Source organism: Euprymna scolopes, chromosome 29, assembly GCF_053919585.1.
Source record: "Euprymna scolopes isolate OS-2025 chromosome 29, ASM5391958v1, whole genome shotgun sequence".
Taxonomy (NCBI): Eukaryota; Metazoa; Mollusca; class Cephalopoda; order Sepiida; family Sepiolidae; genus Euprymna; species Euprymna scolopes.
This window is the reverse complement of record NC_136510.1, coordinates 13,250,324-13,277,703: the sequence shown is the minus strand read 5'-3', so window position 1 is coordinate 13,277,703 and position 27,380 is coordinate 13,250,324. Positions and strand designations below refer to the sequence as shown.

Sequence of the window (27,380 nt, the reverse complement as noted above, 5' to 3'; positions counted from 1 at the left end):
TGAACAAAAGAACATTTATTTTTAGACATTGTTTTTCTTTTTATTACAATACAAAAAATAAAAATAAAATAAACTTAGAATCGAGAAGAAATGATAGAACATGAAATAGTTTTGTTGTTTTTATTTGCATGGTAAATTTAAATTTTTTTTTTTTTTTGCAATATTTAATCAGAACAAACTGGATCACAGACATGCAATAGATATTATAGATTTTACACCATAATTATCAGGAAGTAAATCGCAAGAAAAACAAAATTTACAAAAATTGACAATAGTAAAAAAAAAAAAAATTTTTGGTTGCAATTTGTTGACAATTAGGAGAGATAGAGTTACCTCCCTTATGAAAAAAATAAGTGGCACTGATTTTAAATGTCGGCTAATATGATTTTCTTTTTTTTAGAAAGGAGAGAGTGCGAATAAAAAAACAAAAACAAAAAAAAGGTTCTTGTCTAAAATTCCCTCATATTAAAAAAAAAAAAAAAAAAATCTGTATATGATCGTACTAATCACAAAACGAAAATATCACATAAATTGATCCAATAGTTCTATTAAGTAAAATAAAAAAAAAATCAAATTTTATAAATATCTGAAGAGTGAATGTCTAGCAGTGTCAGAAATTTCGTGAAAACTATTGAATAATTCCACCAGCCATCTTCCGAAGCTTATAGCTCCTCGAAAAATGTCATTCAAGCCCTAATTTTTTTTCCAATTAAAGGAGCAAGGACCAAGGTTTCATTAAAAAAAAAAAACACACACACACAAAAACAAACAACGTGGGTTTTTTTTTTTAAAAAAAGGTTTTAAACTTTGGACTTTACAGGTAAATTTCTAAAAAACACTACTTTTTTTGTTTTTAAATTTGAATATATTATTTATTGATCTTTTATCTTCAATTTGTGATATATAAAACTTTGGTACATAAATTAATTATTTACTTTTTAACAGACATTTGAAAATGGGGGGGGGCGTGAATTAAAAAAAAAAAAACGTTTCTCTAAAATATTATATTCGGTTTATTGGAAAGAGCATAACATTTCACATTGACCCTGAAAATATCGTAAAAATAGAATCAATAGAAAAATTTTGATAGATTTTTAAAGTTTAAAAATTGAAAAATACTGAACTCGTAACATTCAATTAATTTCATTACTATTTTTTAAAAAATATTTCTATTACTTTTTATACAACTTTAATAGTTTATTTTGGAAGTATAATCCATAAAGAAAATAAACAACCCACCTTTAAAAGAGAAATTACGAGTTTTTCATGTTTTATTTGCAGTTTCGTGTTAGGGGTGTCAAAAATTCCTACAAAAATTCTGATACACCTAGTGACTGTCTCACCTGCCATTTTGAAAAAAAAAAAAAAAAATATCAGAAAACGAAGGGAAATAACTCAACAGTACAAATTAACTAGATTTATGTTGTAATGCTTTACAAATTCATGATTTTCTTTACAAAAAAATACTTGATCAATTTATGTGATTTTTAGAATATGATGTTTTCACTTTATCATGGGTACATGCATCACACAGATTTTTCTTTATTTTTGATTTTGACTTAAAGGGAAATTCTGGACAAGAACCAAAAGTCGTAGCCAATTTAATCAATCAGCAGAAAAGGGTTGGCACTCGTTTCTCATATATGGCACGAGAATTTATGTTACTGAATGAAAATGCATAAATCAAATTAACCTTTTTTTCTTTTTTTACAGAGAAAAAAAAATTTTTACTGGATGATTTCTTTTAATCATCCAATAATTCTTTTACTATTACTGGATGACTTATTTTTTTGATCATTCGTAGAAATAGCAAAAATAGGCAAACCACACAAACTTCAAAGCTTTATATTTCTCAACCATTTACATCTCCAAAAATATTTCAATAAAACATCAGTGTTTATCTGAGATTGAATCCTCTGTGAATCTAACGACTGCCAAAAAGACATTATAGCTTTACAGAGACATTACAGAAGTAAATAAGCATCCTTATAATCACATATATCGAAGATGATCCTTAGCTTAGGCGATATTGATTATTAGGTGATATTGATTATTTTCCTTTGCTGATGAATTGGACAATCACTAGGTTATGAAAAGTGGAATCCCGAGGTTTGCAGTGATTTGCCCCTGATTAAATATTGTTATGGCACAATCACATTGACACATCAGTTCTCATCAGAACACTGAAGTTAAGCAATGCTGAGCCTGGCCAATAACAGGTTAGTGATCAACTGGGACTACAAAGGCGATGGAAAGTTAGGTCAGTCCTCCTGCTTTCCAATGCATGTAATGGGGGGGGGGCAGACGCATTAATAGCCATATGAAAAGATTATGGAATTTACCGCTGCGGTCGCCAAATAATGATGAGGATCAAGTATATATATTTTCATATAATTGAGCAACATTCTTTCATTTGTACGGGTCTATTTGAATATCACAACTAAGTTCTACATATTCTTTTTTTTTGTCTATTTTTTTCTATATCATAGATATATATCATGTTTTCTTCAAGGGTGTAGAGAAATTTACCAAACGTACCAACGTTTTCACTCCACGTGAGTCATCTTCATGTACTGTGATATACTGATTGTTTATTGGTGAATTGACTGATCAGATGATGCGCCTATAAACATTTGAGTATGCTGCCCCCACCCCCATTCCGCCTCGAGGATGGGTAGACATAGGCAATATGAGATGGCAAGGATGGTCATGTTTTCTGTAAGGAGCCTACACATCCTTAAGGCATTGCTCATTCCAGCCAAAAAAACAAACATTAACCAGCAGACCAGACGGTATACTCAAATGTTTATAGGCACATCATCTGATCTGTCGATTCACCAATGAACATCCACTATACTACAGTACCTGAAGACGACCTATGTGGGTTGAAAATGTTAGTATTTTCGCAAATTTCTCTACTCTCTCATGGAAACAGGAGAAAGTTAGCCTGCCATATCGAAAAAAATGGACAAAAAGAATATGCAGAGCTTAGCATTGATATTCAACCAAACCTGTAATAAATATATATATATATATATATATATATATATATATATATATATTAGGTTGGTGCAAAAATAATGTTTTTTTATGTATATATATTTGATAAAAAACGACATTGTTTTTGCACAAACCTAACCTAACTATATATATATATATATATATATATATAAGGTTTGTGAAAATAGAAAATGTATGCTTTTTCATATAGTTTCTATTTTTAATCTATACCAATCTTTTTTTTTTTAAATCAGAAGCTCGATGTTTGTTAAGATATAACAACAGAGCATAAAAAAAGATGATATGACTAATGATTAAAAAAAAAAAACTCCCAGAACTGGGAATAGATTCGATGTGAGTTGTTTTGGTTCAGAAAAGAAATTAACCAAAGACAATTTGCTCAAAAGGTTCAACTACTCTCTGTGCTTTTCTAGTGAAAATCTGGCTGGTATTCTCCTTTCTCAGTCTTCCTATCCTCTTTGACCCTTCATGACCAATTTGTGCAGTATCAGCTGAGGCTAGTGTTGTCACATATATGTCAGTGTGTGTGTGTGTTTGGAGGTGTGTGCCAGTTTATGATATTTCTGACAGATATTGAGATCAAGTTGATTGCCAATGAGCACGAGAAAACCACTCCAGCAAATTCCAATAAAATAATATTTTCAGACGTCAATATTTATGACTATTCTTTTAAACACAGCAAAAGCACAAGACAATATGTTATGGAATTTTGGTGTTGCACTTGAAGTTTGTCCCAGATTATCATGCTGTGAATGCTCGTTTTCATGCACAATATCTGTAGCATGAACATGATGCCTTGAAAACCTGCTATCTAGCACTGGTCAATCGACTTCTCCACTTACCCTTGATCTTCACCTCATAATGCTGAGTGTTTAGTAAGAGCGAATCAAGTACAATTTTTTCAGTTTTTAGTATAACTCGACTGAGAATTGAAATCTGGTCTCTGAACTCAGCAAACATTCTAACCATTATGCCATATAGATCAGTATAGTTAGCATACTTTGAATGTTCATTTCTTTGTTCAACTAGCATTCCACCTGGCATTGTCTGGTCATAAAAATATGCTTAAATATGATACATTAATTTATGCAGATTTTGTATTTCTTAATATAGAGCCAATTCTCTATTGATTATTATATTGTACCTAATATATAGTAGTGATTTCAAAAGTTTAAAAAATATGACTTGGATTCGATCAGCTAAAAAAATCAAGTGTTCCAACATTACGATCCGAGCTAAAAAAAAAACTTTAAATAATAACATTGCTAAGGGTATAAATATATACTTGCACATTCATAGAAGTAACATGTTTAGTTGAATTATACTAAGTTGCAATTTTTTTCAATTTTGCCCATTTAGTAGCTTTTTTTACCAGCTAAAAAAGAAATCGAATTTGTTTCACAGGTCCAAACCCCTTAATACATCAAGTTTCAAGCCTGTAGACCAAAACTTGATAGAGTAGTTTTGTAGAAACAGTTCCACACACAGACAGATAGACAAGGTCACTTATATATATATATATATTTTTTTTTTATTAATTATTTGAGGGTAAACAGTTACATATGGTCGCTACAAATAGCCATCTGTTTCAGTCAATGAGGTTTCCTCAGGCGACCCGGAACCCCTTGACGCCACAAAGAAAATGGAAAATTTCTTTGTGGCGTCGAGGGGTTCCGAGTCGCCTGAGAAAGTCTTATTGACTGAAACAGATGGCTATTTGTAGCGACCATATGTAACTGTTTACCCTCACATAATTAATCAAAAAATATTTTGCTCATATTATCTGCTATGAATTGCAGTGGATAAAATACTTGGTGAAATTTAGTTGTAAAATTCCTGGAGATAGAAGGTTCAATCCTCAGTGCAGGTGACCTAAAAATACCATTGCAAATTACTTTTTTTTAATGGAAATCGCATCAGACAAGGCATGAAGCCACTTGATGTAAGGAGCTAAAAAAAATAGTACTTCATGGTTAAAAATTTGTCAACAAGAAGATTCTGACCTAGGACTTCTACCCAGTAGTAGCTGACAGAATAAGAGCATGCTATCTTCATGGATTAAATAAATTCCATGTATTCCTAAGTTCATCAGAAAGATTCCCCTGAATTCAACAAGACACACCTGAGAAAAGTTGGAGTTTACGTTCGCCAAAACATTGTGAAAATAACAGTGCAAGATGAGAACAATCCAAATAATATGACATCGAGTGTTGGCCGTTGATGTAGGAAACAGAAAGAAGACTATCGTTTATGGAGACAAATCTATGAATTATGTTTTGTGGAATGTCTATTTACTTGTCATGTCTGTGTATATTAACATGTACCGATTGTTGTCTTAGCATATGTCAAGCACAAATTGCAACACTCAAGTGTCCAGTAGCATCTTGAATATTAGTGGGTATGTTTGCTGGTATAAATATTACCTCAAATATATTTGCTCAGATAAATTTGGTGCTACGTTGTAAACCGGGGATGGGGAGGGGGCCAGTTAAGGGAATAATTCTGCAGAATCACAAGAACAGAAGCTAATGAAGCAAACAAATATTACATCACCTGTTTTTTTGTTTTTTTTTAAGATCCATCTTTGAGAGAAGACATATTGGAAATGGTCTGGTAATGCAATGATAATTAAGCCAAAAGTAATTGACCCCCCCCCCAACCAAACCCCTGACTTTACAGCTTACTGGAGATCATGGTGAACAAATCATTCATCCTCTAAGGTGATTGTTGTGAATTGATTGAATAATTTATATAAGAAGCATTTTAAATGAATTTTAATTGCAGATAACAAAATTATCTCAGCCCTTGGAGGAAAAACACACATGCATGGATGATAATGCCAGTGAAAAGACATGGTGTGATTTTCAGTTGATTAAAGTATTGGCAATTAAATTACTGCTTATAGTCAGCTATTATACTTCCTAATTTTTAGCATGTCTGCTGCCCGAAGTGGTGACAAGGCAAATCAGTTCCGTCACTTTTATTGCTCTTCAGCATTTCTAGTGTGAAGCGATTTATTGAAATAAAATATAAAAAGGACATTATTTAAAAGTATAAAAATAAAAATGAACAAAATTATAAAAAGATAAAAATAATACAATTAGTTTTTATTTGCACTTTTAATAACAAAATTAAAAAAAAAAAAAAAAGAGTTTTTATTTTATTTGAAATTTTATAAAAAAATATATTTATGAAATCATTAAAATAAGTTTTTTTTTTTTTAATTTCAATAATTCTTAATTAAAATAAGGCCGGAAAAAAAACTTTTCAATGATTATTAAATAAAAAAGAAAGATTGGAAAAACGTAATTTAAAAAAAAAAAGGAGTACATGCATAGAGGAGCTGTACACGTGAGAAAAAAAAATGGAGGAAAGGATTTGCCTTGTCATCACTTCTATTAGCGCTACGCTGGAAATTAGGAAGTACGTTAGCTACCTATAAACAAATTACTTTTTGGAAAGGAAATGATTAAATCAGTTCAACTTGGTGATGACATTGGGCGATGTAACAATTGTAAATATATTGAAAAAGCATCGTTTTCACACATTAATTAAATAATAATCTATATCCTAATACGGTAAGGCATTTCATGTTCGTACACACATTACCACCTTTCATACATTCTTGGTGATTAATTTGATGTCACTAAGGTAAACAATTCTGACTTTACCCATTTTAAAATGAATTGTTCCAAAGTCAAACTGCATCATCCCATCAACTAAAAAGAGTACAATTTTGAATGAAAACATCTGAAAAAGTGACATCCGTTTTATTGATTTAAAAAATATCTGACAAATATTTTTAATTGAATAAATTGAAGAATATTTATTGCTTTAAAAAGAAATCGTTTCAATTTTAAAGAAATAAAAGAAAGTAAAGATATATTCATGTTATTTATTGACAGAATATTTACCTGATGATGATGATGGTTATTTTTTTTAGAAAAAGAAAAAGTCGTTATTTGTTTTGGTTCTCCTGCATTATATTAGAAAACATTTTAAGTAAAACACTAGTACGTACTTATATGTGATGTCGAAATTAGTAAAAAAATTTTTAAATCACAAAAAAAATGATAAAGTAAAAAGTAATTACAAAAAAATAAATAAAATTTATCAAATAATACAGTTTTAGTTTTTTAAGATAAAAAAAAAATTTTATTGTGGGAAATAAATCAGTTTGTGAAACGGAATTCCGTATGACAAACTAACTTATAAAAGATGTTTTTAAAGGCTTAACTATGCAGAAAACAGGACAATTATTGAATCCAGGATAGGTATGTCTTAAAGTCCAACATAAACAAATTCCTGACGACACTTTATCAAAAGTAATGACACTTTATCAAATCTCCAATACTAACGAATACTGCAACACTATCCCATTGATTACTGTACACAAAAATAACCCTTATCCCCGAGTGGCTTCTGGGCCTTGATAAATGGTGACCTTCATGTAAAAAAAAAAAAAAAAGAAAAAAAAAAGAAGGTAAATTAATAATTGATGTTGATGGTATAAGGGTCCCTAGCTATATCCAGTTGTTGTCAATGGTATCAAATTCCCGAATTTTCGGAGTTATACTTCCTTGTCAAGGAAAAAGAAAGAAAATAGATCCAACTCTCAGAACTGCTGTTTTAATACAGCCATTCACACTGGTAAATATTTTAATTGAAAATTATTGAATTTGTCAATATTATCAATTATTAAATTTATCTATCCTGTATTCAATAATTGTCCTGTTTTCTGCATTGTTAAGCCTTCAAACACATCTTTTAACCAACATAGAATGCTTCAAGCAAACAACAACATCCTTCTCAAACTAATTTATCTCCTTTGTTTTTTGCAATTTCAAATTAGAAAATGGCGGATTGATAATATACGATATTTTATGTTTACTTGTAATTATTTATCTGCTGGATCATTTTCCATAATTTTTGGAATTATTTATCTGCTGGATCATTTTCCATAATTTTTGGAATTTTTAGTAATTTCAACATGCCACTAAAGTACATAATGGTGTTTTTACTTAAAATGCATTAATTTGATTTTTTTTTTTAGATATAATGCACAAGCGTATTTTTTTGTTCTTTTTTATTATTGTAGCAAAATTTGAGAATTGAGATATTGAATTTCAAGTGAAACCAATGGCATCTACTAAATTGTCATGTCGCAGTAATGAACATATCCAAAAGTTACAAAAAAACAAAATTGAGTTATGCAAAAAAAAAAAAAAAAAAAAGAAAAAAACCCCAGAAAGTTGAAAGGTTTTATTTGAAATTCAATATTTCAATTCTCGAATTTTGCTACAATAATGAAGAAGAACCCCTTTTTTTTATAGTGCTAACTGACAGACATTCATTATTTCAAAAGATATATTATATGTAACAATATTAATAGATAGATGTAGAAAGCACCATAGAATTTCCACAGGTCCCACTAGTAAAAAATTAATAGGTTCTCAATCTTCCACGCCTTAGAATAACTTCCAATATGGGGATGCCAAGATCAGCCATACGCCTTTTGTCCATAATTTTTGAAGAGCAAATCCATCTGCCCATGGCGTTGTCATTTCTCACAAGCCTGCTTCTATCATCAAAAGTGGCAGCCAAGTTTCGGTGGCATGAAGAATGTATCCTCGAACACCACCAACAACGGTTCAGTAATCTGACAAACGGCAACGTTACACCAATTTAAACAAACTCCATTTTTATCATTTTTCCGTAAATCATAAGCAAAACGTCATCGATCCCAACACCAGAGCACATGTACAAGGAATTGAAAGATCATTGTTTGATGACGAAGACCATATATTGATACTTTTGAATGCTTACAGAAAGAACTTGAATACCTACTAGACACTATCCTTAAGGTTTGTCAGGATAATCTGGCATGAGGACATTTTCCCCTATGAGTAAATCCTGACTAAATATTCAAAATAACTAAGTATTCAGAGCGATATGCCTGCCATACACTGGCTTATACAACGATTGGTGTAACTTCATTAACTGATGTTGCCTGTGATAACAACCCTTAGATTCTCCACCAGACTAGATGAATTCTAATTTAATAATTCAACGTTTGAGAGATAAAGTAAAACATTAATGGAGTATTTGAATATCTATGCATCTCATATGGAGATCAAGTGTTAATCCCAGGATGTATTTTTGAGAAAATCCAATAAAATAAAATAAAACAAAAAGCTACTTCGACCAATTATTCAACGAGAAGTTGCTGAAGGCTCAGTAATTTATTTTGACAAACGGAGAGCTTACGCCCAATTTAAAAAAAAAAAAAAAAAAAAACTTAAATTTTTGTCATTTCTGTAATTCATTAAATTTTTGCCCATCCCAACATCAGAGCACATACCCAAAGAATTTAAAGATTATGGCTTGATGTACAGATTTGTATATTGGAAAAAAAAAAAAAATAAATAACAGAAGCATATGATGTAGATATATTTTTCCTTGTAGATATCAAGCCAAAGTATCACCTAATTAATAATACTAAGAGTAAAAAAGATTGATGCTTATTCAGAATAATAATGAAAATAAAATTCAATTTCAACTGAAAGCAATGTTATCTACTTAATTGTCAAGTCGAAATTAATAACATAAAAACGTTTACTATCCCAATCCATCGATCCGACATTATTGCAGTTACTTCCCCATCACTTAATGCAGTTACCTCCCCTGCTATGAGAAGACCCATTTATTTAGGTAAAACTTGTAATTTATTTAAAAAATAATACTTTAAAGAGTATTATTTTTTAAATAAATTCCATAATAATTATTAAATAATTTAAATAAATTGCATAATAATTAATTTTCGATTTTATCATTTTTTCGTAATTTTGGGGTATATTATTAATTTCAACATTAGAATTAAGTAAATAACATCAGTTTTTTTTTTTTAATTTATATTTAATTTGTTCGATATTATCCCAAACAAAAACAAAAATGTGTACTATGGGTTTATGTTGAAACATAAATCATCAAAATCCTTATCTCTTTTGTTTTTCTTATGCTCAAGACTTTTCTTGCACTCTTGTATATAAATATTAGTGCGAACACTGGCTAAGCATAATTATTTGCACATTAAGTAACTAAAAAAAAAAAAGGGTACGATTTTATGTGATGAATTTAGTTAACCGTGAAATAGATTTGTTGGATGTGGAGACATGGCGATGCACATTTAAAATCAGAGGTATGCACACATGCACATTCCGGATGGATTTTGATCTACATTTTTGTGTCCCATAAAAATGACTGGAATTGTAATTATCATAAAAACAAAGAACTGTTTACATTCCAAGGTCAGAAGTTATGAATTGTGCAATACAAAATACCAGAGAATGTAATATCTTAATATTTACATTTCCAGGAATGTCGATTGATGTCTATATAAGAGATAATATAGACAAAAGAAAAGAGCAGACACAGTGGTGAGTGTGATTAACATCTTGACATCTCTCCATCGTCGAACCATAAACCAACCAACCAACCAACCAACCAACCAACCAACCAAGCTCATGCAATTAATGTCTCTCTCTATCTCTCTCTCTTTACCAATGGACAAAAAGCCTAATTGTAAATAAACTCATACGTTGATAAATTCATCTGTGTTGAGTTTGAGAATAACAACAAAGGAATTGTCAGGTGAATATATGATTTTAGCAAGCATTTGAAAAGTGCAAGCTAGAAAATTATATATACATTCAACAACGCAACAGATTGGCACATGGGGTACGAAAAGTTGGTTTAAGATATCAAGTTTATCTGGGTTTTTTTTGTCCTCCAACCAGGGATTTTTCCCTCGGATCCAAAAGTAACATTTAAAAATTATGAAAAATGATAAAATGAAAAATTAATTATTAATGTATTTTAATTTCAAAGTAAATTGCAAGTTTTACTTAAATAAGAAACAGAACAGGTCTTCTGATAGCAGGGGAGGTAACTGCCCGGTTGTAAGATACGCTTAAATATGATAGTATAATTCATGTATTCATTATTATAGAGACAATTCTCTATTGATTATTATATTGTACCTAATATATGGCAGTGAGATCAAAACTAAAAGAAGTACATATGCGACTTGAGTGCCATCAGCTCGAAACAAAACCAAAACATACAACTCTCCACCTTTATTACTTAGCCTCTGAGCCATGCCCATATATATATATATATATATATATATATATATATTAATTCACCTGTCATCCCTTTTTTAAAAGATAGAATCGGCTAATCATTGAAAATGCAAGAACGCAAGCAAGGTCCACAGAGTTTACCGTAATGTTACATCCCTGTGTCTATTTTAAAATATTTTAATGGAATGTGTTCTGATGAACTCATTGCACTTGTGTTCCCTTGATGTACATATCCCTGACAAACCCTCTTAGCAACAAAATCACACCCCTTCACTGTTGAGGTCTCTTAATGCCAGAAAGCTTTCTACTTTAATAGTTTCTTTCCTCAAACAGCTAAACCTTGGAATTCATTTCCTGCTGCTTGCTTCCCTGACCGTACTGATATGCAGAAGTTTAAATGTAATGTAAACCAACATCTTGTTAATCTTTACTAGGCATGGTCCCAAATAGTAGCCTCTTACGTTCAAGTGGCGATATGCCTTATTAGGGGTGAACGTGAGTAAAAAAAAAAAAAATTGGACTTCTGATAGCTGGGGAGGTAACATGAAGTCAGGGGAAGTAACTGCAATGATGGCAGAATGCTGAATTATGAAAGTAAATGTTTTATGTAATAGTGTATTAATATGTTACGAATTTCAACATGGCAATTAAATAGATAACATTGCTTTTAGTGGAAATTCAATTTTTCGATTTTTGTTCACATTCTAAATAAGCACCAAATAATTACTGCTAAATTTTTTTTTTTTTGTACTTTTTAAATAATTTCACTTGGATTTTAACGTAACATGTCTGATAAATGTTAGTTGAAAAAAATGATTTTCTCAGGGGAGACAATTTTACATGCACCCCTGCATTTTTTTTTTTAATTAACTATTTGCCAAAGAAGAAAAAAAAAAAATGATATTTGAGATCGAAGATTTTGATGCAAACCCTTAGTTAGTCTTGCAATATTCTGACCGCTGCTTTAAAGCCCTCGATGCCATCAGCTTGAAAAACAGGTTTGGGAAAACTGCACGTAAGATGACTGCAATTCTGTGATGCAACGGAGTGAGGCAAACATCTTGATGCTTGTATAAAACAATATCTAAAATCTTATTTGCAACAAACTCGGGAGACATTCCTTGTTCGGTGGTTTTATCCATCACTGAAAAAAAACAAAAAATACAAAAAAAAAAAAAAAAATCAGCATAAAAATAATGACACTTCAGATCAGAATTATTTTTAGATGAGAATGGTATAATTCAATCAACGCCCCCCCCCCCCCAGGTGTTAGGATTTGGTTGTTTTTGTTTTACGGCATATCAACCCTTTTTGGGTTATTTAATGCCGAATCCAAAGATTTTGAAGAAAATTTTTTTAAATAGAATATATTTGTTGTTTTCAAGTCGGTTTCTATTTAACCCATAGTTGGGACCCTAACAGGTACTACCATTCCGGGTCAGAGTGGACCTTGGAGCAATGGTAATTAAAGGGTGGCTCCACACTCCCCAAAGTCCACAAGCTGGGGCCTCACCACTGGATATAGTTTAAGCTCATATCCAGGACCCCCATTGAGGGACTTTTACCCTCTGCAGGGGGGCAGTCGGCGTATTCTATTGCCCCACCGACAGGGCCAAGGTGTTAGGAAGTAAGAAAAAAAAAAATAACAAAATAAAAGAGGAAATATGTTTATCAACAGAATAATGCAGAGGAAGTTATTCACCAAGATACATAAAAGGAAGCTGAATAGGATTGTTATTCAAGGTGTGGCGGACAAAAGACCAGACTTCGGTCAATATATTTTAGAATTAGTTTTAGGAGTGATGGTGGGTCTTGCGACACTTGCCGATAGTTTGCGGACAGTATTTTAGATTTAAATATTAGGTTTCAGAATTTTTTTTGATGAGAATGGTGTAATACTGTCAACGTCCCTGCCACTAGTGTAAGGAAGTTAAAAAAAAAGAAAAGAAAAAATATGTATAAAAAAAAAGAGTAAATATGTTTATCAATAGAATAATGCAGAGGAAGTTATTAACCAAGGTTTACAAAAGGAAACTGAATAGGTGTGGCAAACAAAAGGCCGGACATCGGTCAATATATTTTAGAGTTAGTTTTAGGAATGACGGTGAGTTTTGCAGCAGTTTGCGACAGTAGAGGATGGTTTGGGGACAGTCTAGGGTCTGTGACAGTTGCCAATTTGACAAAGTTGAAGGCACATCATGTCTTGGTCCAGATTAAGAGAGCTTAAACATTGTGAAAAAAAAACTCTAGAGTACAGAAAGTCACTCATTTTAATGATACCGCTCTAGTTCTTGTAGCTCTTTCACTTTGTGATTAAAAAAATAGGAGGCTTTACTTTCAGAACAACCCTTGTATGACAAAGGATGCTCCGGACAGCTGTCATTTATCATTAGCAAAATTACATTGAGAATGGTGGTGACTATGTAAAAAAATTAACTCTGGAGCACAAAAGGGTGCTCGTTTTAATGGTTCCACTTCTGTCTTTGTAACTCTTTAGCTTTTTGAGTTTAAAAAAAAAGCTTTAGTTTTGGAACAACCCTCATATAAGCAGTATGGGATTGGTAATAAAAAAGGAATGTTGGTAGATGGATTAATTGATGTTATTCGTGCACGTGATTGAATCCAATTGATGAAGTTGAGAAAATAAACCACAATAATAGATTTTACAGAATTCGAATGTGGCATAGTTGATTCCATAGTTTGCAATGGTATCCATTAGGCCAATTACATACTTACCATCCCACTGAAAAAAAAAATAGAAGGAAACAGAACATTGGTTACCATTGTATTGTGATCCGTCTGCCTGTAAAGCATTCAACGAAAGGTTCGTTTTAATGTAACCGGGACTTAAAACGCTGACGGTGATGTTTTTGTCACACATTTCGGCTCGAAGACAATCAAAAAATGCCTGGAATGCATGTTTGGAAGCTGAATCTGAAAAACACAAGAGAAATGAAAAGTCATCAAAAGAAAAAAAAAATCCTGGAAGAAGCAGACGGCAAAACAATCTCACGAACAACCCAATAAAAGCACGCAAGACATCAAACCTAGTGTTGTATGGTCAGCCATTATATAAACAGCATCTATTTAGCTGATGTCTCTTTAACGTTGTGATATATACAGTGTGTGACGTCTAGTGATTGAACTGTTTTTCTATTGTTGTGTGGGTCTGTTACGTTACACAGACTGGACATTTAATTGTCTATTTGTCTGTATAATATTTGTCTGTATAATATTTGTCTGTGCATTACACAGACTGGATATTAATGAACCATTTTATTATATGTGAAACACATATAATAAAAGGGTTCACACATAATAAAATGGTCCACATATAATAAAAGGGTTCACACATAATAAAATGGTTCACACAGAATAAAATGGTTCACATATAATAAAATGGTTCACATATAATAAAATGGTTCACATATAATAAAACGATTCACATATAATAAAATGGTTCACATATAATAAAACGATTCACATATAATAAAACGATTCACATATAATAAAACGATTCACATATAATAAAATGGTTCACACAGAATAAAATGGTTCACACATAATAAAATGGTTCACATATAATAAAACGATTCACATATAATAAAATGGTTCACACAGAATAAAATGGGTCACATATAAAAAAATGGTTCACATATAATAAAAGGGTTCACATATAATAAAATGGTTCACACAGAATAAAACGGTTCATTAATATCCAGTCTGTGTAATGTACAGACAAATAACATACCTCTTTCTGTTGTGTTTTTGTCTCTTCCCATTATTCAAGTTCATCTTCCTCCGAAGGAAACCAAACAACAATAGGTTATATATATTTGATGTAACTTTATTCTTGACTTTCCATCGGAGCTGAAAGATGCTGTGATTTTCTACATTATGCCAAACTTACATTTTTCTCAGCTTCCAAAATGTGGAGACGATATCTTTCATGTTAACTTGTCTAACTTTTCCAGTCTGATCCTAAGCTCTAACTAACTCATTACAATTATTACTAATCTATCTTGTTACATCCTATCCACGTGACCAACACACAAATCGGATGATCTACCTCAGTCACGTGTTTTGTTTTTGTCCTAACATTCTTTCTCACCAAGTTAACATTTTTGGGAACTATTTTAACATAAGTAATTTTATCAGTAAATATTTATTCTGCTTTGATAACATTATTTCTGACATTCTACTTTTACAAATATTAATAACAATCATAATGATAATTGTTCCGATTACTTAGCATCCCCTGGCATATATATATATATATATATATATATATATATATATATATATATATATATATATATAAGAGCAAGTAGTTAATAAAACATGTTAAAAAACACTTTGAAAAAGAGTTAAAAACATATTTAATTTGAAAAGTGGATAGTTCTTAATCCGCAGAGTTTTGAAGAAATACTTTCCTTCTCATCAGAGGGTAGGAATTAGCAAAACTAACTTTCTTGGATTTACATTTTTGGATTTTACCGTCATTGGATATTTTACCTTCCACCAGACTATCCATTCACGTGAAATCACTTTTTTCTTCACCATATTCCCTCTGCTTCACTTTTTGTTATCAAGTAAGATCTTTGACTTACTTGTAGTTTCATCAAATACTTTTGCAAGCATACTTTTGTATGCATAATCGGATCCCGCATTTTGCTAATTCCTACCCTCTGATGAGAAGGAAAGTATTTCTTCGAAACTCCGAGGATTAAGGACTATCCACTTATTTCGTGTTTCCTTTTCAAATTAAATATGTTTTTAACTCTTTTTCAAAGTGTTTTTTAACATGTTTTATTAACTATTTGCTCTTATTATAAGCTGTATCTCCTATTTGGTTTTATTGAGATTTTACATCTGGTTGAGATTATTATAAATATTAATTCTTTAATATTTATAATATACTTTAGTTTTACCATCTTGGATCATTTTGGTAAATTTAATTGTAATTCTTATTTTATTTTATATATATATATATATATATATATATATATATATGTATGTATATATAAGAGCAAATGATTAATAAAACATGTTAAAAAACACTTTGGAAAAGAGTTAAAAACATATTTAATCTGAAAAGGAAACACTAAATAAGTGGATAGTCCTTAATCTGCGGAGTTTCGAAGAAATACTTTCCTTCTCATCAGAGAGTAGGAATTAGCAAAATGCGGGATCGGATTTTGCATACAAAAGTATTTGATGAAACTACAAGTAAGTCAAAGATCTTACTTGATAACAAAAAGTGAAGCAGAGGGAATGTGGTGAAGAAAAAGGTGATTTCATGTGAATGGATAGTCTGGTGAAGAATAAAGTATCCAATGACGGTAAAATCCAAAAGTGCAGAATCCAAGAAAGTTAAATTTCCATTCGCACAAGTAAAATCCAAGGGAATCGTGTAATTGGAATATATATATATATATATATATATATATATATATATATATATATATAACATTAGCTTAGTTTGGTGGTTTTGTTTTACGGCATATCAACCCATTTCGGGTTATTTAATGCTGAATCCAGTTATTTTGGAAATAGCATTCATGTTGTATTCATTTATTTGTAAAAGGCTTTTTAGTCTTCAAGCTCTTTGTATCTTCAATCGCTAGTTCGTAGCGTTTAGTTGTTTTACTTTTCATATAAAATATCAACTTTTTTGTTTTGTTTTAATGAAAAGGTTTTTATTAAAAAAAAAAAAATGATACTTTTATTTAAGTGGTGGAGGTAAGAAAATTAGAAAAAAAAAAGAAAGAAAGCAGACACACCCGGTGAAGAAAAAGATAAAGCAAATATCATGAACATAAAAAATAAAAAAACAATTAAAAATAATTTCAAAGGATTATGCCAACCAATTTTTAATGGCATGATTTTCATGGTATAAAACAGAAACATGTTTTATTTAAAAGGCAAATATTTGTTTCTCAATTTAATTGCATGAAAAAAGTTTTTAAAACATTTGGAATAATAAACTTACAAGCTGAACGATACGGAATGGATATTTTTCCTTGGATGCTACTAACACCAATAATGTGTCCTCCACCTTCCCTTAGCATGTATGGAAGCACAGCTGAAACAAAATATATGAAAAAGAAAAAAGTAAAAGTCATACATGTACCAACATTTTTTTGACTAAATATTCAGCAATTTATTTTTAAATTAAATTACATATGAAAGCAATTACAGTTTTCCTGTGCACGAGAAGCACTCCAAAAGTAATGCCTCCTATTTTTTCATTCCGTCTGAATGGATCAGAGGGGATCGTAAATTGCATTGTTATGATGACTGGACTTGTGCATTCATGACCTGAAAGTTTCATCTGTGTGTTGCAGATATTGACGGTCATAAACTCTAAGAAAGCAACCCCTGCCATGAATGTGCATTGGAAGCAGAGATGCGTCATTGAATTCCTGATAAAAGTGCATTTGGAATGGTGATGACAATGTAGAAAAGTAAATTCTGGAGCACAAAAGGCTGCTTGTTTTAATGGTACCACTTCTGTCTTCATAGCTCTTCAACTTTTTGAGTTAAAAATAAAGGAGGATTTACTTTTGAAATGACCCTCGTATGACAAAGCCCATTCTGGACACCCATATGCAGCCATTTCATCACTGGTAAAAGTGCAGTGAGAATGATGGTGACTATGTAGAAAAAATAAATTCGGGGCATAAAAGGTTGCTCATTATAATGGTACAACTCACATCTTCGTAGCTCTCCAACTTTTTGAACTAAAAAAAATAGGAAACTTTACTTTTGGAACAACACTCAAAAAAAGACCAAAAAAAGTGTGTGTGTGTGGGGGGGGGTTACATTTTCACAAATGGCAGATAATTTACATGACACATCAAACATGCGGCTGAATAACAGATATAGTATTTTGTTGTTGAACACCCAAAATTGCAGTTTTTATAATTTTAGTTTGATAAACATGTGCCATTCACTGAAGAAACAGCTTTTATTTATTCACATTTTTAAAATAAAAATCACTCCAGACGAGGCACGAAGCCACTTTATGAGCTTCACTCTATGGTTCCCCACCCCTCACCAAACTTTCACAAAAACACTCGTCTAGCTGAAACTACTATCAATAATTTCTCTTACCAGTATCTATCAGTACCTAAACCTAAACATAGAACTGCACGCCTGGTGAACTCTCTTCTGTTTGCCTTCTTTCCAGCTGACTACAATTTGGTTGTCTTCAAGTCCAATGTAAACAAATTCTTGCATAATCCAATTTACCAAATTTCCACTACTAAAGATTACTACGATATTGTCTCATTGACTACTGTATACTCTAGTGTTGGGACGATTAATCAGAATTGGAAAAATCGGAGCTTTCTGGGCTATCGGAATCGGTATTGGAAAAATTTGAGCCTATTTTCCGATACCAAAACCGATTCCTTAAATTATCTTTTTTATTTGATTTTGGTTTAAGAAAACATGTTCCATTGTTTGTAGTAATAATAAAATAATAAATATTTATTGATTTAAACTTCCAGTAAGACTAAAATCTTTAGATCACCCCCCCCCCCTCACAAATGTGGCTTTTACGTTTGAGAAAATATAAGGACATTTACCATGTGTATTTTATGGTAATCAGAATAAAATAACACTTTTATGGTTAAATATTTAGAGATTTATAAAGAACCGGAATCGGAAATTGTATCAGAATCGGGGAAAAATATTGGAATCGTCCCATTGCTAGTATACTCATTAACTCTTATCCTCAAGTGGCCTTGATAAGTGGTGACGCCTATATAAAAAAAAAAGGTGTTAACAAGAATAAAAGATGATTATCGCAGCGAATCAGTTGATGCCTGTTGACCTTAGTCTTGAAAATACCAAGCCTATAGATAGGAGGAAAATAGTCAGCAGAAAAGAGAGCTCCGCAAGCTTGCAGTTCTTGGAAACAAGCAGCTGGAATAGTAAGCTGTATTACAATGAGGTATTAAAATAGCAAAATCACACGAGCTGGAACAAAGGAAGCAGGAAATAAATCAGAAGAACACATGACATTATAGTATTTATAGAAAAGACTGAGACTAGTGCGGTGTCGTATTTCTGATATTTTTTATTAAATATAAACTAAAAATAAAAATGTATCCATATATAAATGGAAGGCAGTAATTGCTGAGGATGCAGTTAGGAGTTTCGGAGTTCCTATCCCGCCGCGGTTACCACTTGACAAAGGCCAGAAAAATAGCTGGCCGAAACGTCGTGAAAACAACAACTAAAAAAAAAAAAAAAAAAATGAGGATAATAGTCCACAATAAACAAATTAATAAATTAAGGTCACTTTTCCACATAGATTAAATGACTTTAATTAGTCATAACAACGCAATGGGCCCCCATGACAATCTGAGAACTTCAAATTTCATGAGCCTGGTATGCATTATTATAGAAATGACCCTGAAATTTTATTATGTAGTGAAAGGGTTCTAAAGAAAAGAAGAAAAAAGAAAAAAAGAAAGAAAGAAAAAAAAGGAAAAAGAAAAAAAAGAAAAGGATAATAAAAATAGAAGTGGTCTTACCTTTTGTGATCGCCACATGTCCGAGATAGTTGACTGTCATAAGTCTGATGTCAACATCCAAAGAGGTGTCCTCCACCCGGCCTCGGTAACTCTGGCCGGCATTATTAATCAGAACATCGATCTGTCCATAGAAACTTATTGCTTGAGCCACCTTCTCTGGAATTGATGCCAGATTAGACAAATCTAACTGCAAAATGGCTGGAGGAGAGGGAATACCGCCCTAAAAATAAAAATAAATAAATAAATAAGAAAAGGAAGAAAAGAAAACTAGATGATCTGTAAATTGTATAGTTATTATTTGTTATGTGTATATATTATCAAAGTGAACTTGTCTGTATGTGTATGAAGAACAGTCTCTACCAAACTACTCTATCAACTTTTTGGTCTACAGGTGCGAAACTTGATATACGAGATATTTAGATCTGTGGAACAAATTCGATTAGGTTGTCAGCTGGAAAAAAGAGCTGCAAAGGGGTGGAAATTGGAACTTGGCAGGTATAAGTAAACTTAATGAACATACTCTACACATGCGCAAATATACATTTATACATTGACCTGCATTAATTTTTAAAGTCTTTATATACATGTGCTTTTAGGATCGATGGTAGTGGATAACACAAGAGAGCTAAATGTTTTGGTTTTGATTCTAACTGATGACATCCAAGTAATATCTTTTTTTTTAACTTTTGAAATCACTACTACATATTGGGTACAATATAATAACCAATAGAAAATTAGCTCTATGACAATAAATATGAAATCTGCACGAATAAAATGAATGAATAAAATATTATATTTAAACATATTTTACAATTGGGCAACGCTGGGCAGCCTTTTTTTTATGTTCACCCCTAACATGTCATACTGCCACTATTTAGGACCATGTCTAAGAAAGATTAACAGGATGTTGGTTTACGTTGCAGTTAAATTTTTGCATATCAGTACAGTCAGGGAAGCAAATAGCAGGAAGGGAATTCCAAAAGCTGTTCGAGGGAAGAAACTATTAGCGTAGAAAGCTTACTGGCATTTAGGGACCTCATAAGAGATTAGCCTATTAGTATTATATTAAATCTAGTTTACCAATGTTTATTTCTTTCAACGCTTCTTCTTTATAGATGAAGCAAAATTTGAAATTGATTTTTAAGCCTTTAAACTGTTATTTTCTAGAGTGGTCCCTCCGAGAAATACTGTTTTCCGGCACTTGAACAGTTTAGTCAAGACATTCAAAAATGAAAATATCGAAAAAGGGTTACATTGTACGTATCCGTTTTGGACTGAAGATCTCCGAAAAAAAATTTCATTTAATTTGATCGAGTAGTTTTTTTTTTTTACAGCGGAAAAGCACGTTCTTATGAGAGCGCGTTGAAGTCAGCCATTGTAAAATTTGCTGAAGCTGAACAACATGCAATGGGGAGATAACTTAATGTAAAGTGCCGACACTCCCTCCCCATCTTTAATTCGAGCTTTTCTTCCTAAAAATCGAACCTTTTGCTCGGTATCATAACAAACTGTTTTTTCGCTGTAAAAAAAAACCCAAAACTACTTGATAAAATTAAGTGAAATTTTTTTTCGGAGAACTTTGTTTCATAACGGATACGTGAAATATAACCTTTTTTTCAATATTTTCATTTTTGCATGTCTTGACTAAACTGTACAAGTACCTGTTTTCCTTTTGGGAACACAAAAATATCACCTTACTAAACTTTGGCTTATAAAATTTAATTCTAGCTAGAAATGACGTTTAAAACCGCAGTTTAAAGGTTTCAAAATCACTTTCAAATTTGGGAGGTCCGAAATGAATTACTAAAAATTTATATTTTTCTATAAAAGTTTTATTATTATTAGTTATTTATATTGTATTAACTATAATATTAATTATACCATTGAATTAGGTATAATATTGTATCAAATTGAATATTACATTAACTATAATATTGAATATTGAATTAACTATAATATTAATTATACTCTTGAATTAGGCATAATATTGCATTAAATTGAATATTACATCAACTATAATATTGAATATTGTATTAACTATAATATTAATTATACTATTGAATTAGGCATAATATTGTATTGAACATTACATTAACTATAATATTGAATATTGTATTAACTATAATATTAATTATACTATTTAATTAGGCATAATATTGTATATAATATTACATTAACTATAATATTAATTATCCTATTGAATTAGGTATAATATTGTATCAAATTGAATATTACATTAACTATAATATTGAATTAACTATAATATTAATTATACTATTGAATTAGGCATAATATTGCATTAAATTGAATATTACATCAACTATAATATTGAATATTGTATTAACTATAATATTAATTATACTATTTAATTAGGCATAATATTGTATATAATATTACATTAACTATAATATTAATTATCCTATTGAATTAGGTATAATATTGTATCAAATTGAATATTACATTAACTATAATATTGAATTAACTATAATATTAATTATACTATTGATATAGGCATAATATTGTATTAAATTGAATATTACATTAACTATAATATTGAATATTGTATTAACTATAATATTAATTATACTATTGAATTAGGCATAATATTGTATTGGCTATACTATTTATTACAGTAATGAATTGGGTATAATATTGTAATGATTATAATATTGCATTATCATATTGACTATTGCAATAAGATAAAATTTGCATATAAGAAAAAGTATGAAAATCATATTCTCATTTTTATTTTACTTGAGAAAACTCTTTTAGAGTCATTTACCTTTTTCTTGTTGTAAAATTCTTGTTGAATTTTTTTCAGTTGCTCCAAATTTCTAGCGGCAAGAATCACTCGACATCCGGACATGTAAAACAATTCGGCACACGCTGGAAAGAAGAAAGAAAATAAGAAAGAAAAGTCATCAATGGAGTTTTCGCTTTATATATGAATTCTCCGAATTTGGCGACTTTCACTTTAGACCCTCACCAAATGTGCGCGTGCAATGAGTTGCTATAAACGTGTTAGGAGAGAAGGAGCAACAACAAATAAGCAAATGAGGTCAGGGTTAGGGTTAGGGTTAGGGTTAGATAAGAAACTTGAAAATCAAGTTGGTTTTGAATAGCAACGAAAGAATTAAACCGAAAACTACCAACTTGTATGGTAAATTTTTGAAATGTATTTAGAACCTTCTTAGTGACACTCAATATGGTTTCCGTTCTGCTAGATCTACAGCAGATGTCCTTACAGTTATATCGCATAGGATTAGCAAATCTCTCGACGGTGGCAATCTTTCTAGGGCAATTGCTCTTGACATATCTAAAGCCTTTGATAGGGTATGGCATAAAGGTTTACTTCATAAGATCGCTAGCTATGGTATAGCTGGAAAAGTCTTCTCAATTATTAAATCATTTCTTTCTGATAGATTCATAAGAGTAGTAGTTGAGGGGCAAAAATCAGAAGCTCACAATATTAATGCCGGTGTCCCTCAGGGATCCATCCTGGGCCCAACTCTTTTCCTGATCTACATTAATGATCTTCCAAATCATATCCTTACATCATTTGTAGACATTTATGCTGACGACACTACCATTTATGGTACCACATCTAAGACAGTAAACGAGCAAGTTCTCTCCAATTCTCTCTCCTCTGATCTTGAGCACGTAGTACAATGGGGAAAGGAGTGGCTGGTTACTTTTAATGCATCTAAAACCAAGCTTCTCTCTTTACATCATCAACATTCTAATCCACATTTGTCATCAATTGAAATGAATGGCTCTCGTCTTCAGGAGGCCTCAAGTTTTGACAAGCTTCTGGGCTTGACCATTACTCCTGATCTTAAATGGAACACGTATATCAAATCTGTTGCCAAGGCCGCTGGAAAAATGGTGGGATCTTTCTATCGATCCAGTAGATATCTCACTGCTGATGCTATTCTCTATCTATATAAGAGCCAGGTACGTCCAAGGATGGAATACTGTTGCCACATCTGGGCAGGAGCTGCTAGAAAGAACTTGTCCTGCCTTGATAGAGTTCAAAATAGACTTCGTAGCCTCGTAGGAGATGTCCTTTTCTCCTCCTTGCAACCTCTATCTCACAGAAGAGATGTTGCGAGTTTGTCTCTGATGTATCGTTATTTTCATGGAAAGTGTTCAACTGAGCTTCAATCTATGGTCCCCCCTCGCCAAACTTTCACAAGAAACACTCGTCTAGCTGTAAACACTATCAATAATTTCCCCCACTCTTTATCTGTGCCTAAACCTAAACGTAGATTCCATGAACAAAGCTTCTTTCTTAGAACTGCACGCCTGTGGAATTGTCTTCCGTTTTCCTGCTTTCCGGCTGACTACAATATGGTTTTGTTCAAGTCTAAAGTAAATAAGTTCTTGATGAGCCGTTCCATATAAGTTATTAAATTTACCAAATTTTCATTACTAATGATTACTATATTGACCAACTTCTACTGTACACTCTTTAACCCTTATCCTTGAGTGGCCTCTGGGCCTTGATAATGTGGTGATGCCTTTGTAAAAAAAAAAAAAAAAAAAAAAAAAAGTTAGTACAGGGTGTAACGATAAAATTGTCGCCCTAGAAAAGACAATATGATTCCATTTCCGTTTGATGAAAACTAGTTTTCTTTTTTTGCTGCAGACCATCTACTAGTTGGCCAGTTGTGTACAAATCCCAAGAGCAGTAGGAGTTTTCTATCATGTCTGAAAGTGACACAATGTTCAACGAGCGAGATCGGAGATGCACCGCTGTACAACTCATGCTTTTTACAGATTCAAGTTATGACAACAGGACCATTGCCAGTACCCTCAAAATGCATCGCTTGATCGTCACAAATAACAGGGACGTGCCCAGGGTGATGAAAACAAGTTTCCAGCTACGGTTATGATCTTTGGTGTGGTTTCAAGTGAGGGCCACATCATGCCACCTCACATCTTCGAAATCGGCTTGAAAGTCAATACCAAAGTGTACCTGGATGTTCTGAAGGGTGTGGTGATCTCCTGGTGCAATCAGGTGGCTGCTGGCAGACCCCGGGTGTGGCAGCAGACCTTGGCACCGGCCCACAAGTCCACAGAGACTCAGGGTGTGCTTCAGAAGGAATGCTACAACCTTGTACCCTTTTCTCATTGCCCCCCCCCCCCACTTTGAACCCGCTGGACTACTTTGTTTGGTCATACGTCAAGAATATCACCAACATGAACTCCCACAACACCAAAGTCAGCCTGATTGCCGCTATCTGCCGAGTATTTACCGAGGCCCTGCCAGCATTTGTAGAAAAAGCATGCTCCCAGTTCTGGACCCGTATCGAGGGGGTGATTGAGGCTGAAGACTATTTTTTTATTTTTCCGAATCAAGTATTTTATTTTACTTACAAGAAGTGAAATGTTTAAAAAACAAAAAAATAACAAAAAAAAAACAAACAAAACAACACTTGCATGCACATGTCTCAGTTTCTTTCTTTTTTTACTTTATTTTTTTAAAGGGAATTTAACATTATGTTTAATAACTAGGGCCACATCAGTTGTTAATGCTGCATCTATCTGTTAAATGTTTCCCTGTTCTGTTGGTAAGGTGTATAGAATTTTTTCCAAAGTAGCATTAGCAACGGGAATGGCCAAAAAGTGGGTGTTCACTGTAGTAGATAAGTGATAATAATCGCTTGAAAAAATTGCAAAGCAGTGAAAAATAAATAAAATTAAAAGATAGGGGCAGCATTGTTCAGGTTCACCAATTCTTTTCTTTTTTTTTTTTTTTTTAATTATTTTGAAATCTGAATGTTATGTGTGTTTTAAAAGTTCTAAAAGGGTACATTTCGCGAATTTAGTATTTTTAGCACTTTTTGAAGGGCAAACTGCTTTTAAAAAGGCTAAATTCGCGAAATTTAGCCGAAAAAAGTCGATGCTTACCAAAATGGGGGGGGGGGTCGATTTACTAGAACGTTGTATTAGAAACGAAGCATTCCTTAAAAATGTTAAATATTGAATATATATATATATTTTTTTTTTTTGATAATCTGGTAGATTAGTGACCATTCGATAATAATCCACTGAAAAAAAAAAAAAAAAAAAAAAATGAAAAAAGAAAGACGAAAATAAAAAAAAAAAATACAGAAGGGGTCGCTTCTTCTTCTTGGCTCGGCTGCGCTCGCTTCCATACGTGCACAAAATAGTTTTTTGGTATTATTATACAAACACCGTGACAGCGTTAGGGTTAGGGTTAGGGTTAGGGTTAATTCGCTGTCACGGTGTTTGTATAAATTTACCAGTTTTTTTAATGAATGGTTCATTTCATGTTTAATTTTATTCAAATTTTTCAGATATTTACTATTACCTTATTTTTGATAAAAATATTTGGTCAGTGTGCACTGGTTGTCCAAGAGGTTTATTTCGAAAGCTGTTCTTAACATAGGTTGAAAATAAAAACATTCCTTTCGGAATAAGCACCCCCAACCTCCCATGTCAAGAACGGCTTTCGGAATAAACAGGTTGCACAACTAGTGCACATCGACCACATATTTAAACTAAAATAATAATAACAACAACATAAATAATAATAATAATAATAATAATAATAATAATAATGATAAAGATGCTTTTTTTTTATTAAGTCAGTGTGAAAGTGTAGCAGCAGTTGTTTCGATTTTAACTTTGCGCGGATTATTTTATTTTTACGGTCTTTGACGGAGACAAATAAACAAATGCATTTACCCTTTCCAACGCCCGATGTGGCACCAGTGATGAGGATGACCTTCGTCCGGAAAGAGGGCCGGGGTTTTCTCCGCCAGAGTCGCAAAATAAGCAGCAACAACCCGAAAACACCGCAGGTACCCAAAATACCGGCTCCATTATTGATGGACACGGAAAACGAGACCATTTCTTTAATCTTGCGCGGCGACAAACGACAGATCTCTCTAAAATAGTTTCGAATTCGGACCTTCTTCGGACATATTTATGGATAATCGGGGACGTTTGAAGACCTTAGGTTATTTTGCACTTGACAATTTAGTTTACATTCTTTTAAGTCGTAAGTTAACGAGTTGACAGACGGTGAGAATGAGAATAATTTGTCCTTTTTTTTTAAGACGGTGAGGATAAAGGGAAATAACTCGTGTGTACAATTTTACGTTTGACGAAAATAATTTTATTTCATTTCAATTTGAACTTTTATTTTCTTTAATTTAAAAGAAGGAAAAAAAAAACGCAACAGGGAAGATTTAGTTGAACATTTGTAGATTAATATCATCTTCATCCCATAATGAGATAATACTTTTTTTAGGCGATTACCTATGAACACCCTGAAAAAAATAAAAAATAAGCAATTATTTTAGAATTTAGAATGGGGATCAGTAACGTAAAATTCCCAGACCATTCTAGCGTTTTAATTTTTAAGAACATTTTTTTTTTCTTACAATTCCTCGAAATTACGTTTTCTAAATCAAATTATAAAAAAAAAAAAAATGTAGTCGAAAAAACAAACAAACAAACAAAAAAAACAGACAAACAATTTTTCCAAATTACCTTGGTTTTTGCATTCTAAATCCTCGTATGAAAAAAAGGAACGAATCTCTTAGTCAAATGAAGTTATCTCTCACAAACTAATGACCAATTGTACAAAAGACCTTTTTTACCACTAACCCTAAGTCCGAGTGGCTTTCGTGTTAAATTA

The 27,380-nt window shown here is 31.9% G+C and overlaps 1 protein-coding gene across 2 annotated transcripts; it reads right to left on the bottom strand.

Moving 5' to 3' along the window:
* On the bottom strand, positions 1 to 26,817 carry LOC145252491 (peroxisomal reductase activating PPAR-gamma-like). Of its 2 annotated transcripts, XM_080111927.1 has the most exons (7): positions 26,423 to 26,814; positions 22,491 to 22,594; positions 19,709 to 19,928; positions 17,155 to 17,247; positions 13,944 to 14,096; positions 12,093 to 12,306; positions 1 to 1,343 (listed from the first exon to the last, which is right to left on the bottom strand). In XM_080111927.1, the coding sequence occupies exons 1-6, from the start codon at positions 26,586 to 26,588 to the stop codon at positions 12,095 to 12,097; spliced, it is 948 nt and encodes a 315-aa protein (XP_079968053.1). In that variant the 5' UTR covers positions 26,589 to 26,814; the 3' UTR covers positions 1 to 1,343; positions 12,093 to 12,094. The 2 variants fall into 2 exon arrangements, with proteins under 2 accessions (XP_079968053.1, XP_079968052.1); XM_080111926.1 differs by lacking the exon at positions 1 to 1,343 and having other exon boundaries at positions 6,776 to 12,306; positions 26,423 to 26,817.
* Positions 26,818 to 27,380: the final 563 nt, after the last annotated feature.

Excerpts from the sequence above, each read along its gene's own strand:
- LOC145252491 (XM_080111926.1), bottom strand. The coding sequence starts at position 26,588 with ATGGTCTCGTTTTCCGTGTCCATCAATAATGGAGCCGGTATTTTGGGT. Across the intron at positions 22,595-26,422 it reads CACATCGGGCGTTGGAAAGG|CGTGTGCCGAATTGTTTTAC; the intron begins GTAAATGCATTT and ends TCTTCTTTCCAG. Across the intron at positions 14,097-17,154 it reads CATTCCGTATCGTTCAGCTT|ATTCAGCTTCCAAACATGCA; the intron begins GTAAGTTTATTA and ends TGTGTTTTTCAG.